The sequence below is a fragment of the Eublepharis macularius genome, chromosome 16 (assembly GCF_028583425.1).
Source record: "Eublepharis macularius isolate TG4126 chromosome 16, MPM_Emac_v1.0, whole genome shotgun sequence".
Classification (NCBI taxonomy): domain Eukaryota; kingdom Metazoa; phylum Chordata; class Lepidosauria; order Squamata; family Eublepharidae; genus Eublepharis; species Eublepharis macularius.
The window spans coordinates 22,131,500-22,148,192 of NC_072805.1; the positions used below are offsets into that span (position 1 = coordinate 22,131,500).

General features: G+C 45.0%; 1 protein-coding gene across 1 annotated transcript in view; it reads right to left on the reverse strand.

Annotated features, from left to right (window-relative positions):
• Positions 1–8,536: 8,536 nt before the first annotated feature.
• The window catches only part of LOC129343867 (galanin receptor type 1-like), a 30,107-nt gene continuing 21,950 nt past the window's right edge, over positions 8,537–16,693 (reverse strand). Inside the window, exon 3 of the mRNA XM_055000249.1 lies at positions 8,537–8,854. Within this exon, the coding sequence (XP_054856224.1) occupies positions 8,537–8,854 (318 nt within the window). The remainder of the gene's footprint in view (positions 8,855–16,693) is intronic.

Here is a 16,693-nt window from a genome sequence, read left to right on the forward strand (position 1 = left end):
TCAGAGTCGGACCCATTGTGGTGTAATGGTTAAAGATTCAGACTGGGATCTGGGAGACCCAGATTTCAATCACCATTCTGTCGTGGCACCTCACTGGGTGACCTTGAGCCAATCACACATTCTCAGCCTAACACCTCAAAGGGTGGTTGTTGTGAAGATAAAATAGAGGAGGGAAGAATGATGTTGTTAAGCTCTTTTCAGTCTCCATTGGAGAGAAAAGTATTTAAATGTCTAAATAAATTTTTAAAATCAGAATCAAAAGGGAGGGTGGGTTATAGATGGAGATTGGTTCAAGCTCTTTAGAGGAAGACTGAATAATTTTTAAAAACCTCCTACATATACAAGAATATATTCCAAACCTTTTTTTTTGGCAGCCAGGTATTGTACTGGCTCCTTTTGGATGTCTAGATCGTGCAGCACAGTGTGCCTCAATGTTGCAATCCTGAAAAAATTGCATTATTTAAGTTCTGTGGATCTTTATGGCTCTTAAATGTGAAAACGAGCTTTTATGCACTGTAAAGAAAAAGGTCAGCACTGGATACCCTTCAAATATTGTCTATTCTGTGGGATCAGTTAAAAACAAAATTTGTTCTAAAACTACAATCTGAAGATGAACAAGTCCATCCATATTTAATTTGATTTAAATAACATTTGCTTTGTTATTTCTATTTGATGTTAGTGCTGTTGTATATACAATTTTAATTATTTCCAGTTTAAAAGAAAAGTTTCAGCAATGTGTGTCATAACAATTTTAATGGAAGTGGCTTTAAAGACCTTTCAAAATAACCATGTTCACAGTGGACTGTAGCATAAATCCAGCACATTAATGGTACTACCAGTCTCTCACACTTTAATTAACACTTCCCTTTCCTAGATTGTTCTGTTCTATTTCCTTTGTTCCAGCCATCACTTAATGCAGCTAGATAAACACCCTTCTCACTGTGTTCCAAATGCTTCCAATTTTGCTTTTTTTTAAAAAAACTAAGCCAACAAATAATTCTGTATCACTCAAATGTTTGCAGTATAGTTAAATTAGGCAGAAGAGTTTTAATAAAACCAATTGCTCAGCCAGAGGATGACAGCACTTTTCAAGCTGAAGCATGGCGTGTTTTTAAAGCGGTGGTTACTAATTTACACAATCAAACAAAAGACCTTTCCATTCAGATTAAAAATAGCGCGGTACTTCTCATGTTGACAGCAGCAATATGACATAGCAGAAGTCTACAGCCCATGGCTTCAGTTATACACAACCATAGCTTTTTGGCGTGGAGGGGAAAACCTTGAATTTTTGTCTGGAAGTTCAAAGCATATCAGTATTAAACAACAGCAGGCTATATAAGCAATGCCTTTAAACAAAGAGACAGATGAGCACTTGGAAGGATCACCTGTAAATCTCGTTGGACTTAATCCTGACTCAAAACAAAGCCTAAGTATGTGGCATGGCTTTTTCTGAGTCATCCTCCATTCTTCACTCTTGCTTGGTGTTCAGTTTGTTCCCTTCCTCTGCTGTCTTTCCCCTGCATACTTATGTCTAGTAGTCAAACTCCTGATCTTCCAGAGATCTCAAGACTTTGTCATGGCAAACTTGCCATCCCTATCTACCTCTTAAACCTAAACCAGCACTCTTTGAAGGGGGAGACTTTGGAGATACATTTTTTTTAAAAATTGATAAGTTGTTATTTCAGTCCTCTTTACCCTGGATCTCTAGAAGTTAAATCTGACTTGGCCAAGCAGGATTTTACCTTTTGCGCATATGCATATCTTGAGCACGTGGGCATGCATAAAAACGGTAGCCCTACCGTACAGACTACAACCTGCCACTTCATTTGTTGCAACTGCAGACCATTTTGGTGAGGTTTCTGGTTGAAAATGTTGCCTCGAGAAACATCAAACCTCTGTTTTGAGATCATTGCAATTGTGATGCCATGGGGTTCTGGTGCAGAAAGAGCTAATAGCAACAACTCAGTCCTCAGTCCTGCATGCAACCTGGGCTGGAAGATGTTCTTTCCGTCTAATTAGTCAAGGCCATTCCCACCAGAGAGTGTTAACAGCCTGATTTCAGAGCTGGGAGGGGAAAATAGCAAGCAACCAAAAGACAGCTCTGAAAAAGTACCAGTCTGATCCCCTGATCGACTGAAGCAGGCCCAGGGCCTATAATTGGCCTAAGATCTGGCAAAGAGCTTTCAAGCCACCTGACCCTTCTTTCGGATCCTGCTAGCTTCTCTTTTGGGAGACCATAGAGGAGTATAAGGGCAAACATTAGCGTTAAGGGAGCCTCAAGAATACTCTGCCCAGCTGACATTAGGAGCACGCAGTGTAAGCAACAGGCTCCCAAGTAACATCTTGCTAAGATAGACGTTCTTATTTTATATGCTTCAGAGTTAAAAGACCTGAATTGACTTCTTTAATAAAGAGATTATTTTCTTATCTCGGTTGCCTTTTGCTTGTGAACGTACCAACTCTGGAACCCGGGAAGAGGTAGTCTTGCCAGGAGTATTAAGCTAAGGGGTTCCTCTGACTTCCAGGCATGGGGAGGCAGAAGGAGCGACAGGAACACGCCTCTTTTTCTTCACCTGTCACAGAGCTTAGGCACTGTCAGGGAGGCGAAGGGATGCAGATAAAAGTGCTTGGCGGGGAGGTTCAGGCATCCTAGCAAGACAGGCTGTTGCAGAATGGATGAATACCTTGTATAGGATGCAGAGAAGAACCTTCAGCAATGGGGAACGAAGCCTGTGCAAAAACAGGAACATCCTAAATGCACTTGGAAATGATGGAGTGTATCAAAGAACAGACTGGGTTTTTCTCCCAGCAACCCTCTATACTACAGCCCCCACCCCACACAACTTTTGTTCATGCATGTCCCATAATGCCCAGCATAATCTTTTTTGCAGGTCAAAGTGGGGGCAGCCTTTTTTTCCTACCAGCTGGTTCAGTCCAAGAAATTTTCTTCAGCTCTTCCTAAGTACGTAGAAAGCCTAGCACAGGGTTCCTCAATGTGGTACACGTGTCCACCATGGTCCCCGTGGACACCTTTTCTGGAGGCCATGAAGTGTTTTTAGAAAATGGGTGAGGCTTTAGCCCATCAGGGCTTTTGATTGGCCATTGGAGATCTGGTTGCTTGTGCCGATTTTTAAGACAGCATCTGTCACCATAGCACAAGGATCGTCACTGAATGACTGAAGATAAGCTGTGATGGAATTTTTAGTAATATGTTCCTTTTCAAAGACATCCTATTAAACAAAGCTTCTGTGTGAAATGTTGAAGAGTTGCTATGAGAGTTATGCATGACCTCACTCCCTGAGATTTTGTGGTTGGCTCCGCCTCTTGTGGCAGCCGTTTTGTGGTTGCACCGCCATCCAGTGTCAGAATTCCAAAGGTGCCTGCAGGCTCAAAAGGTTGGGGACCCCTGGCCTTGCATTTTTCACAGATACTGTTTGGATTAAACTGGGATGAGTGGAGGGTACAGTTCAACGGAAGGTGGCAAACCGGAGAAGATAAGATTGGTCCCTCAGTCAATTGCCAAGTCAGGTATTGTGAATTGGTCATCTACGACATGACCAATGTTAAATATTCCACAAAGTCATGAAAGCCACTATGTAGGTAGTAGCTTACCTTTAAAAAAATAATAATAATTATGTCATAATTTGTTACTTAGGGCAGGAGAGAGTTCTTGTCCCCTAGCCCTGCAGGAGCAAACCTATCAGCTGAGCAAAGTCCCGTCTCCCGCCCATTACTTTAGCTGCGCTGGCATCTCCAGACAGGGAGAACTGAACAGTTGCAGCTCGGGTGTTTTTTGATCACTGGTTAATTTTGTTTTATGATTTAAACTTTTAATTAAAATTTTAATGTACACATTTAAATTTGTAATTTTAAATTACATTATGTATGCCTATAATAAATACTAAATGGTATATCTAAAATATTATATTTATCTTTTTAAAAACAAGTCTTTTAAAATTAAAGATAGTGTGGTGAAATGGTTAGAGTATTGGACAAGGATGTAGGAGACCCAGGTTCAAATCCCCACATTCCCATAAAAGCTCACTGGGTGACCTTGAGCCAATCACACACACTCAGCCTAACCTACCTCACAGGGTTGTTGTGAGGATAAATGGAGGAGGGGAGAATGATGTAAGCTGCTTTGGGTCCCCATTAGAAAGAAAGGTGGGATATAAAAAGATTTTTTTTAAAAAAAGCCTTAGAGGAATAATGTGTAGTGAATAGTTCCATACTAACGAAAGCATATTAACCGTGGGTCAAATCCACACGAGAACTGTGTGAGGGTCAAACAAAAATTGTTGAACTTCTTGGCTCAACACTTGCCTTTTGTAGGTTCCTTTCCCCTCCCTCAGCAGTCCTTTTTGAACCTAGGAAACTTTATTCCCAGTATTGTAGGAAGAAGTGGGGCCTCACAGGACCTTGCTGTGGACAAGGAGTCCCTTCCAAGGACCTTTAGAGTCCTGCATACACCCTCCTTCCCTCTTCAGCCCTAGAGCAGACAAGGGCCTTTACCGGCTGCCACCACTCTGGTTTTGGGTCTTGACTGGGGAATGCCCAGGGCACCTTTTCTGTCGCCTCCTGGCAACGTCCTGTTTGGTCAGGGCGTGACATGTTGTACGGCTAAATACACAGCATGGAGAGTAAGCAGAAAAAAATATTTATCAAACACGATAACAGTTAAGTAAGCAAGAGAAAAGTTATTAAAAATGGGAGCAGAATTAATACAAGATAAACTACAATACAAATGGCAAACTTGACAAACTACAAACAAATGGCAAAAATGACAAACTACAACTACAAATGGCAAAAATCACATGATGGAAAAGAAGCTGACTGGAAAACAATAAGGTTCCCTGACACAGGTGCCTTAATCGATCCTTAATTCTATCTCGCTGAGAGACTTTAAGGGCGGAGACTCAGGGCATGGTGCTTGATGATGTGATGACATCAGGCTGGATATCCAGAAATGGGCCGTTTCCACACGGCTTACCTTCTTCCGGAAAACAGCATCATCACGTGCAAAGACGCTGTTATCGCGCGAAATCGCATGAGAAGACGCTGTTATGGTGGAAGACAGCATCTTCCTAGTGCAATTTCACACGCAAAGACACTGTTTTCTGGAAGAAGGTAAGCCGCGTGGAAACAGCCATGATGTCACTGTGTCACTGGATTCATCTGAAACTCTGTGGCTATTACTCCATGCAGCTACTGAAGCCAAATTGTCATGATACTAGGCTTGATGCTGAGGGGTGGCCTGTTGGCCGACGTTATTACATCACTTTTGTGTATACTTTTGTGTACAACCAGAAAGTGACAATGGGTAGCTTGAGCAATTGCAGAAACTCTATGGTAAAACTCAACATTCTCTACACAAAAACTAGTTTGGTGTAGAGAGCCAGTTTGGTGTAGTGGTTAAGAGTGGCAGGACTCTAATCTGGAGAACCGGGTTTGATTCCCCACTCCTCCGCTTGAAGCCAGCTGGGTGACCTTGGGTCAGTCACAGCTCTCTCAGAGCTCTCTCATCTCTACCAACCTCATAGGGCGATTGTCATGAGGATAATAACAACACACTTTATAAATCACTCTGGGTGTTAAGTTGTCCTGAAGGGTGGTATATAAATTGAATGTTGTTATTGTTATTGTTATTACAGCATTTTAAAGCACAATAACAACTAGTTTGTTTTTGTAATTTGCATAAATATCAAACCTCTTGATCATTAAAGTATCTTTTGGGGGTGGGATCCAATACTTTAATTTAAGTAATTTGATTTATTAGATTTTTGCCTGTCCTCCCCACAAGTGGACTTGGGGCTAGTCACAACAGTATAATAATAACATTCAATTTATATAGCAATTTATATAGCAATTTAGCAATTCTTGATCCCTAGTTCACCAGTACACTGACCAACCTTTTTTTTAAAAAATCGATCTAAGGAAAAGCCCAGAGAAAAGTGTCCACTTTCTTATGATCAGTTCTTCTTTTAAAATCTTCATTTATTTACTTCATTTATACCCCACCTTGCTTCCCAATAAGGTCCCAAAGCAAGTTACGGGAGGGTTTAGGGGAGACACATGCATTGGGAGGACTTGCACCACTAGGTCGGGGCCGATTTTTATCAAATCAGATCCGCACAGGGGCCTTCGCGTCCTTGTTGCACTGGGAGTGACATCATTTCTGGAGCAACAAGAAAGTGCTCTGGAGCACATGGGAGCATGCTACGTAGGGTTGCCATGTCCCTATAGCCTCCCAGTGGGAGGGGGGCACCTGGCACTTGCCTCGTGCCAGCAGCATGCAACTCTTTGTGCACAAAGCATGTGCACGCTCCAGCACCTGCGCAATGATGTCACTCCCGTAATTGAAGTCGTTCCGCCAACTATGGGAGTGCTCCCACGCTCCATGTGGGGCTGATTCAGCCCATTTGGGGCCCAAAATTGGCCCCAAAAGAAGTGCAGGAATGCTTAAGCAGCCAGCACGACAACAACGCTTCTGGGAATGACATCGTCATGCTCCTGGGGTGCCTGCTGGTGGTGGGTGAACTCCGGGGGGCTTACCACCTCCTGCCGATTGTCGGTGGATAAGTAGGCAAGGGTGCAAATCCCCAGGAGTTTGCCCAGCTCCGGCAGGTGCCTTAGTGCTATGGGGGTTCCCAGGCCCATTCCTTGCATCTTCCCGCCCCCCACCCCGCCAGATGAGAGGTGGAGTGTGTGGAGGCTGGGAGCAGGGAATCTCCTGCCCCCACCAGAGGAATGAGATCCCTACATTGATCTCTCTTTCACTTAAAAATGTTTTTACAACATGCTTTATTACAATTATTAATCCTTTACTGCGAGAGTCTCCATGTGAGCACACGAGCTGAATTCAGATGGGCTGTCACTGACATGGGTGTGAAAATGCTCTTGTAAGTATTAAGAACCAATGCTTCTTGAAAGAGCAAAAGCTAGAGAAGTGGGTAGAAAGAGATTTTAAGCGCTTGAGGGTTCTCCCCGAGACTGGGCCCTCATACAAGTATTGTATTTACCCCAGAAGAAGGCCATTTTTTTCAGGGTACACCATCAAGAAAAAAGGGGGTTATTGTACATTCACATACAAATTACAAGCATGTACCAGAAAGACAAATCTTTTTGCATACAACATTTTTAGGGGGTTCATGTTATATCCAGAGTAATTTCGGTGGTTCTGGGGCTTCAGAATCACTTAGGCAGCATGGGAATGTGATCAGCTGGCATCTGGGGGATCTTGCAATTGCCCTAAAGTTTATTGGTCCCTGTCCCCGACTCCCCTGTCCCCCGTGCCACCTGATTCTCTGGCAGCAGGGGGGATCAACTGTACAGTCGTAGGGGCTCCCGAGACCCAGCACCACCCCCCAGTGCAGGGCCCAGGTCAGCTGCCTCAGATGCCCCATGGCTAAGAGCCAAACTACAAGTGACGCCTGACACTAGTTGGACACTTGTCAGCTTCCCTCAAGTTTTGATGGGAAATGTAGGCATCCTGGTCTCGCAGATTCGCTCTCCGACTGCTGTCCAATGGACTTTTCAACTGTCACTTGTCCAACATTCCGCCAAGCTGCCTCTATTTCCCATCAAAACTTGAGGGAAGCTGACAAGTGTCCAACCTGTGTCAGGCGTAGTTTGCCTCTAAGACTAGCCCTGTTTACATCCAGATTTGTCTTCCATTTGGATAAATATAGGAATGCTCAGTTTGCAGCTGGAGGATTCCAGATCCAGCTTTCCAAAGGACACAATTTGATTTGTTTTCAACATATATGACATACAGATCTAGATGCTGGAAATCAACAATGCTTTCAACCAACACAATAATATGGGTTGTTAGTGCTGAAGGTAGACCTCACTTCAGAAGGCCCTTGGCAGTAATTTGAAGAAACACTTTTCAGCTTTCAGCGGTATCCTTTCCCATCCCCCCCACTCTCCCATACTTGTTGTCTCTGCGAATTGACCCATTTCACACATGGATATATTTTGTTATTAGTCTTTACAACTATCTGTTAACTCTTGCATCTCAGGGCCAAACTACAAGTGACGCCTGACACTAGTTGGACACTTGTCAGCTTCCCTCAAGTTTTGATGGGAAATGTAGGCAGCTTGGCGGAATGTTGGACAAGTGACAGTTGAAAAGTCTGTTGGACAGCAGTCGGAGAGCCAAGCTGCAAGACCAGGATGCCTACACTTCCCATCAAAACTTGAGGGAAGCTGACAAGTGTCCAACCTGTGTCAGGCGTCACTTGTAGCTTGGCCCTCAGTCTCCTCATGTAGCAACTCAGGTGGCTTCTCTTTCTTTGGACATCAGAAACACCTCAGAATGCTCTCAAGTTACTACCGGGCCAGCTGTGTACAACTGGCTAACCAACATTGGCAATGGCGAATGGATGGTCTACAAGTCCATAATCAACACAAGAGGCTGTCCAGATCAAGTCTGCTTTTCCTAAACAGTTCAATTTGGGTGTGGGGAGTTTCTCCACACCTTCTCATTCTCTTCTGTTTGATCCTCCTGATAACCCTTTCTTGTTCCAGTTCCTCTTCAGGCATTAATTGTCGAATGAGTGGTGGAAAAGTTCTCCATACGAATCCTCACCAACTTCTCTTTAGGGGCTGGCTGAAGGAGAAGCTTGCAAGCGAAGACTTGCCGGCAGGCTTTGCGGAAATTCTCGGACAAGAAAGCGTAGATGATCGGGTTGATGCAGGAGTTCCCGTAGGCTAAGCAGTGGGATATTATACGGAAGGTAAAGGAGAAATTGTTCAATGGGAAACGCCCAAACTCTACCCACATGGTGATGATGTGGTGAGGTAGCCAGGAGATCAGGAACACGGCAACCACAAGTAGAACTGTTTGTGCTGTCTGGAGAGAAATACGCACACAAAGATGTTAAAATGGATTGTCTGTTACATGGCTTCATTGATCAGTACATAAGGTTCACACCAAATTTCACCTAAAATGGAGTCTGGGCCAAAATTTGCTCAACGGCCGTCTGTCTTGCTTGGGTTTTTCAAACAGTTTTAATTGGGAATGTTGATTAACATAAAGAGCTATTTTTTTGAACCATACCCACTACTAAACCATTAAACAGCACATATAAAAATAACAGTATTAGTAGCTGTCATATTTCTTTCCCTAATTAATTCAGACTAATTGAGCTGCTTCCACCTGGAGGCACAAAACCACATCCCTGATATGGAATCATCAGCAGCATGGAAAGAGGCAAGCAGAACACAATATGCCCCATCTCTACCCACTCACTGCTGTTGCCATCTCCCGTGCCCATTTCCATCCATGGCATCAGAGCAGAAACACCAACGCAATAAGAACTGCACTTTCCAGTGGCCCATAAGCCCTCCCGTTCAGTTCCCAGATAAAGCTGCGCTGCAGCTCAACTGTGAAAAGCAAAAAAAAACCATAAACCACTAAAGGGGTGGTGATGGTGACGAAAGGAGGTGCTTAGTGGTTAAGTGGCTGGATTGCAAATGGCTTAACTTGGGTAAGCCACTCCTCTCAGCCCCAGCTGTATTGTGGAGATGATAGTACAGTGACCTCATTCACTGCTCTAAGTGGGGCACTAATCTGTCTAGAAGAGCGGTATAAAAGTGCAGTTATTATTATTAATTTGAGGGAAGAATGAGCTAAAACTTTCTTCCGCTATTGAACGGGGGCAGAGCCTCTACAAAGAGGTTTTCCTTTGATCTGTCTCAAAGAATCAAAAATCAGGAGGACCATGCTTAGAATGAGTACAATCCGGGCTTTTTTTCAGCCGGAACGTGGTGGAATGGAGTTCTGGCACCTCTTGAAAATGGCCACATGGCTGGTGGCCCCGCCCCCTGATCTCCAGACAGAGGAGAGTTTAGATTGCCCTCCGTGCCGTGGCACGGAGGGCGATCTAAACTCCCCTCTGTCTGGAGATCGGGGCCAGGGCCACCAACCATGTGACCATTTTCGCCGAGGGCAATTTAAACTTTAACCCCCCCGCCCTTGTACCAGCTGACCCAAAGTGATGTCATTGCGTGGTCCCGGGAACGTCTGCGCACTTTGCGCATGTGCATGTGGTACCAGGGATGCCACCTCCCGCCAGGAGTTGCCCCCTGTGCTGGCACCCCCACTGAGTTCCACCACCTCTTTTCCCAGAAAAAAAGCCCCGAGTACAATGTTATGGAGAAGCTCACTTTAAATTTGGGGACATGGTGCTCTTGGTGGAGGGACCCATTCAGAATCAGCTTCCGATTGACCTTAGATTTGATTCTCCCCAACAAGAAAAAAACTCTAGTATTAGTGCCCTAGGCAAACTATGCCTTTGGTATCTCCCCTCCTCGCCCCATTCAACATATATACACATGCATAAGGAGGAATATTCAACTGGCTCATTCCAAGGTCTGCAATCCTAAGCATGATTACCTGGGAGTAAATCCCACTGAACATAGTGGGACTTACTTTTGAGTAGGCTAGGCATGAGCATAGAGCGTGTGCTGGTTTGGTTCCCTCTTTATGCCCTGCACCCTGGCCCCCCGAGGCGGCCTATGGCCTTCTCTCCTTTGGTGCCCACACCCCCAGCGCTGGCATCCTAGGTGATTGCCTGGTGGGTGGGCTAGACCTGGTATTCTGGACAAGATGTATGCCTTTGCAAGTGGGAAGGGTGTATTAAACACTCTCCTGACATCAAGTAAGCCGTTTTCATGGCAGACATGGATGACTGACAACCCCATTTAATTAGCTTCATTGTCGGGGCGGGTGAGGGGAGGAATACAGTCATTCCGATTTTTCTGTTCCATGCACAACCAAAAGAGGGAAAAAAATAAAATTGGCTTTATCTTTACTTCCATAGTTCCTGGGTAACCATAAATTGCTGCTAGGGGACTGTGAACCCTGTTGCGTAGGAAGCTGGTTTCCAAGTTCCACCGTCACAGAAGTGATACTAAGGTAATAATACCTGTGGGTGTCCCTGCGTGGGTGGCGTTCCATGTACATCAAGGTCTGGCCTCTGAAACGGTAGCTCTGTTGTACACATAAAGCTTGATTATGCAAAATGTTTCCCTCTCTGGAGGGCTATTTGATGGATCTGGCATTTAATGGAGGGCTATACGGTCTGCTTATTGGTTCTTTGATAGCCAGAACTGTTTGAAGCCTGCCCAATTTGTAGTTTGCTCAGCTGAATGTTGGGTGAAAGTCATAAAGAGGCCACCAGGGAGCCATCAAATGCCTTATTTTAGATGTCTTCTTGGGACTGCAGAAACAGGGGTGGAGTTCACAGGCATTTCGTGCAAGAGTCCCAACCTTGCTGAAGCTGTGGGCACTTCTGAAGTTTTGAGAATAGGTATGTGCACTACCTAGGCTGACTTGGTGCCTACTTATGGCAAGCAATCTGCCAGTAATGCTCCTTACTGCCCACTGCAATTCGGAGTAGTGGCAGGAGAAAAATAAAGGGGGAAAAGGCTCAAGCCTCTACACTGGTACATCGATTTGAAAGTGACAATGGGTAGTCTAGGAATCACCGGAAGTACTATGGTTGTACCTGGAAGAGACATAATACTGTCGGCATCATCAATGTCACATGCCATCCCCACCCCTCAATCCTTCTACTAGTGCTACCACAAAACAGTTGCTCCTACGCTTACCAGATTGCCCATTATGGCAGGTAATCTCTTAGCCCTAGCTCCCAACCACTACTACCATTCTTTGCTCCAGCAGAAGCAGAAAAGGAGGGACGAGAAGCAACGCTGCACGATGTTACAGTAACACGTTCAGTTGTACCAAGAAATGACAACACGACACTCTAGGAATCTCCCAGATCTCTGTGGTCTTTGCCACAGAGATTAGTAAATTCCTAGAGTACTGTAATGTCACTTTTGGGTACAACCAGAAGTGCCAAAGCGACATTGCATTACATCCGTTTGCCACCCCAATTTTTACCCCGGCTGGAGCAAAGAGCCCCACTGGCAACCCTAGTATGGCCAAGCACAATATATTATTATTATTTGCGTTATTTATAGTCTGTCTCACTGAGGACGGACAGATAGATAGATAGAAGCAACCACCAAATGGCTGCCATAGGGAGCAATTCCAAAGACCATCATGGGTGATGGAACCAATCTCAAAATGTTGGGAGGTTCCAAACCAAGTGACCTCCTATGATGGATATTGGAGACAGCTGTGACCAAGTGGGTGCTCCCTGTAGACCTAAATGTGATGCCTCCTGGCCTCTTTCTGAAGAACCTCTTGCTCCAATGGAGGAAACTAGCAAAGACTGGCTGTTTGCTTTGGGGAAGAAGGAAGTGTATAACAAGAAACCCAGTAGTGGGGCTATGACATCACTAGGTGCCACATCGGGGACTGGTGCAGACCCTAACAGAGGTTCATGGACAGTTTAACCTAATCAGTCACCAGATGTATGAGTTGGGGTTACTCCAAGCTACTAAAACAGGCGTTGCACAGCCCTTGGGAAAACTTGTGGTAGCGTTTTTTAAAAAGAATGAGAGAGAGAGTATTTGGGAGCTGGCTAGAAAAAAAAGTGCTTTCTGAGTGGAAGAAAGTGCTGATCTGATGGTTAAGTCAGGAGAGACTGACTGGCTGAAGGTCACCAGCCAGCTTCCATGGCAGAGAAGGAGATCTGAGCCTGGATCTCCCAGATCCTAGTGCAACACTCTAACCACTACACTGCTTCCATTCCTACTTGTCACTGGATCGATATTATGACAACACCGTACACCCCCAGCCAGGGCTTTTTTTCTGGGAAAAGAAGTGGTGGAACTCAGTGGGTTGCCCTCAGAGAAAATGGTCACATGGCTGGTGGCCCCGCCCCCTGATCTCCAGACAGAGGGGAGTTGAGATTGCCCTCCGCGCGAGGGCAATCTCAACTCCCCTTTGTCTGGAGAGCAGGGGGCGGGGCCACCAGCCACGTGACCATTTTCAAGAGGTTCCGGAACTCCGTTCCACTGCGTTCCTGCTGAAGAAAAGCCCTGCCCCCAGCACTCCAAACCAGGAAAACGAGCCAGAAAATCCTGCTCCTGGAACGTCCCACCATTCAACATTTCACGAGTGAAAACGTGATCACTACTTGGAACGCTCCCATGATGCTCCCATGATGAAGCGCTGCCTTCCAACCATGGACACATTGATGAAAGCTCTCTTCAGCACGTTGCAGGATTTATTCATTTACCGTGCCCGTCCTGCGACAATTTAAAAGCGAGGAGAGTGTTTGTTCAGTTGGAGAAAGGCACCCTGGCAGGGGGAACGGACCCTTATTTGTCCGATTATATGTAATCAACAGTTCCAAATGAACTTCTCAAGCTGTGCCACAGAGAGCAGCACACAGAGAGCAGCATGGCATGGTGCCTCGATGTTTATGTATGTGCATTTCCACACACGCTTATCAGAGGAAAGATGCATGTCACAAATTTAACTTCTGGGGATCTGGACAACAAGAGGGCTGAAACCGGACAACCTCTAGGGTTGGCTCCAGACTACATTTTCCATCAGAGGAATAGAATTTTCCTGCCTCCCCCCTCCCACTGTGGCCCACCACCCTTCACAAAATACTGCTCCTGTGGCATCGGGGGCCCTGAGGAATGCCATAACAGGGATCTGCAATGGGAAGGGAGAAGCGATGGATTCATCCCCTAGCAATTTGCACAAATACAGTTTTCAAACAGCAGTCTCCAAAGGCAAAATAGAGACAGAGAGCAACTAGCAACATGTCCCTCTTAAACAGGGTTAACAAGTTACAGTGTTGGGGGGGGGGCACTTTGGTATGTGCTAGCCTGAATCCCTGCTCCTCCTTATCCATTGGGAATTTTATTCAGCCCTGGACACATATATGGTCTTCCAGAGGGGTAGCAGTAATAGTCTATTGTTCCAAATAAAGCCAAAATCTGGTGGCACCATAAAGACTAACAACATTTATTTCAATATGAGCTTTCGTGAGTCAGAGGTCACCTCCTCAGATGTCTGTTGCAACATTTTCAAATATATTTTCCTGGTTGCATTCTTGCTAGTTCTTTTCTGATAAGGTTCCTGTGTCTTGCTCAGCTGTGCATCTCTTGTAAATTCAGCAGGCAGTGCTTTCCCCATTACTCCCATCTGCTGAATTCCTGATTATCATACAGCAATTCATGACACAGGAGCCCTGTTGGAACAAACCTGGCAGCTGTATTTCACAGCATAAGAGCTAGAAACTTTAAAAAAAATGAAGGGACAATTTCCCAGAATTGTAGAATCTGGTGCTTAGGAAATTCTATATTTGCAAAGCCCTTATGCAGAATCATCACATAAATACAGCCCTAAATGTGCTGTACTGTGCTGTTAGCAGGGAAGAGGGTGAAACAACCTGCTAAACAGAGCAATGAACACCTGAACAATCCATCGAAAAACTGGTTCCCTGTTTGCAACTCCTAAATGCAAGTGCCAAACCGGTGGGTGTTCGAGCATTCCTAATCTAAATTAGAAATGCTGTGTGTCAAGTACAGATAGAAGAGAGCAATTCTTTGCCAAGGTGATAGCAGTGAATTTAAGTGGAACTGCATTTTTTGGTGGAAAAAAACCCGCCATGGCCCCTGAGTATCTGCTGGATGGGCAATTAGGCAATCCAACCCATCTCGCTCTCCTGCTCAGCATCTAGCCGTCATTTGCATTGGCCTCTCTTCTCACTGGCTACTCTTGAATGCCCACAATTACGACCTGGGTCTAAATTTGATTTGTTGTTCAGACATCCCTGCAGAGATCTGGGCCTCACATCAGTAAAGTGCTATAGTTGGAAAAACACCCTAATTATGTTGCTCTGGTTACCCCTGTGAAGCCAGGCATCTTTGTCCTGAATGCACTGTATGTGGCTCGGAGAAGACCATGTCATTTGGGGCTGAAGAGAGACAATGCCTTACAGTATGCATCCAAGAATTATTGCAATCATTTCGAAAAATAATTGCCAAACGGCTTTCACGGGGGAAAAAACCTAGTGAGGATGATAAGCCGCAAGTGGACATAAAGCTTTCTGGATAGAACACCTGCTGCAACTAGTATTTGAAAGCTGAAAAGTCTCAGAGGGTAGAATTACATATTAGTTTGGGATATGCATGTTTCCAAGTTAGCATTTGCTCAGGTAACACAAATGCAGGGCCATTTCCACACAGCCGGTCGTTCCCGCCCTTTGCTTGCTTTTTGAGCGTGTTTTGCTGAGTTGCTCCAAAAACTCAGCCTCCACACACACTCCCTAAAAGTGCTTACCTTGCGCTTTGAGGTCACAGGACAGTCTCCACTGTTCTTAGAAAAAGCGGTTTGGGAGGGGAGGTTGGGCACTTTCGTCATCCTCACCGGCCTCCCTTTCATTTTTTTTTTTTTTTGCTCTGCACATGCGCTGTTGCATGCTGAGAGCTTCAGAGGAGGAGCTGCACCATGATTGGAGGATTCCTCAGAGCGCTTTACCCAATCACATGCCCAAGAAAGCAGAAGAAGCACTCCGTCAGCCCGTGGCAAAAGAAAAGACCAGAGAAAGTGTGATCCCAGAAAAGGCACTGACAAAACAGAAACCAAGCAGCCTGCGTTTTGCAAACGGAGATGTTTAGAATCGTGGGGGAAAGCCGCCAGAGTTCCGTGAGTGGGCCGTCCCTATATGGATGTGCGGAAATGGCCCAGGTGTGGAAGGGAGATTCATTAGGGAGATTCAATGGGAAGAGAGGAGTGTTTAACCCCTCCTGAACCTGCTGATTCTCCCCCTCAAACGTCTGTCTGATATGGCCAGGATATCTCAGTAATCTCTCTTAAATACCTCACAGGGAGGGGTTGGTAATCTACCTTACCAGGAGAGAGTTGCTCCTCTCACAGCCCTGCGGCATGGCCAACAGGGAGGAGAGCAGCATCACCAAATGCATCCTTCCAGCCCAGGTGCAGCACAGCCAATGAGGAGAAGTGATGCTGAAGCCAGCAAAGACAAGCACAGCCAGTGACAGATTCCCTTTATATTTTACAGTGACAAGCAACTGGTAATTTGTGGGCTTTCTTTAAGATCACATGATCTTAGTACTAGAACAGCAGCCTTGGGCATTGTGGAATAGTGAGGTATAAGTTTTTAAAGTATCAGTAAAATAAACAGGGATTACAGACTGCTGTACAAGACATTTTACTTGTTCTTCATAATGTGTTAAGCCATTCCTCATTTTTGTAGTCTTTATCATGGAACAAAAAATATTATAAACAGGACTTCCAAGTGTTAACTTTAGCTGGATAATCTTAGAATTGGGTCCTCTGCAAAATAAAGCCATGACTCTGGATATTCGACACTAATCTATTACTACCACCACCACCACTCAACAACAACAATAATTCCGTACCAAGAAATTCTGAATTCTGTGGTCTGTACAAATAATGCAAATTACATGATCTGTGTAATCTTTTACTTTGCATAGTTTATGCTGCAATCTTGCCTATTTTATTAATTTGATTTAGCTAATCCTGTGAGAGGCAAGGAGCTTTCAAGAGCAACAAAACCCCGCTAAGTGACTAATGGAAGTCTCATCCACGCTGTTGCTTTTGAGATTTCAGCCCCCATTGCCCACATCCTTTCTTCATTGCTATGTGAGCAGGAGACTCGCTCTTTGAAAAATAAAACCTGACTTTTTTCAGGAAGAGGAATTTTGCACTGAACAGACAACCAAAAGGGAGCTTGCGGCAACCAAAAAACCACAAGGAGACCGAGACTTGGAA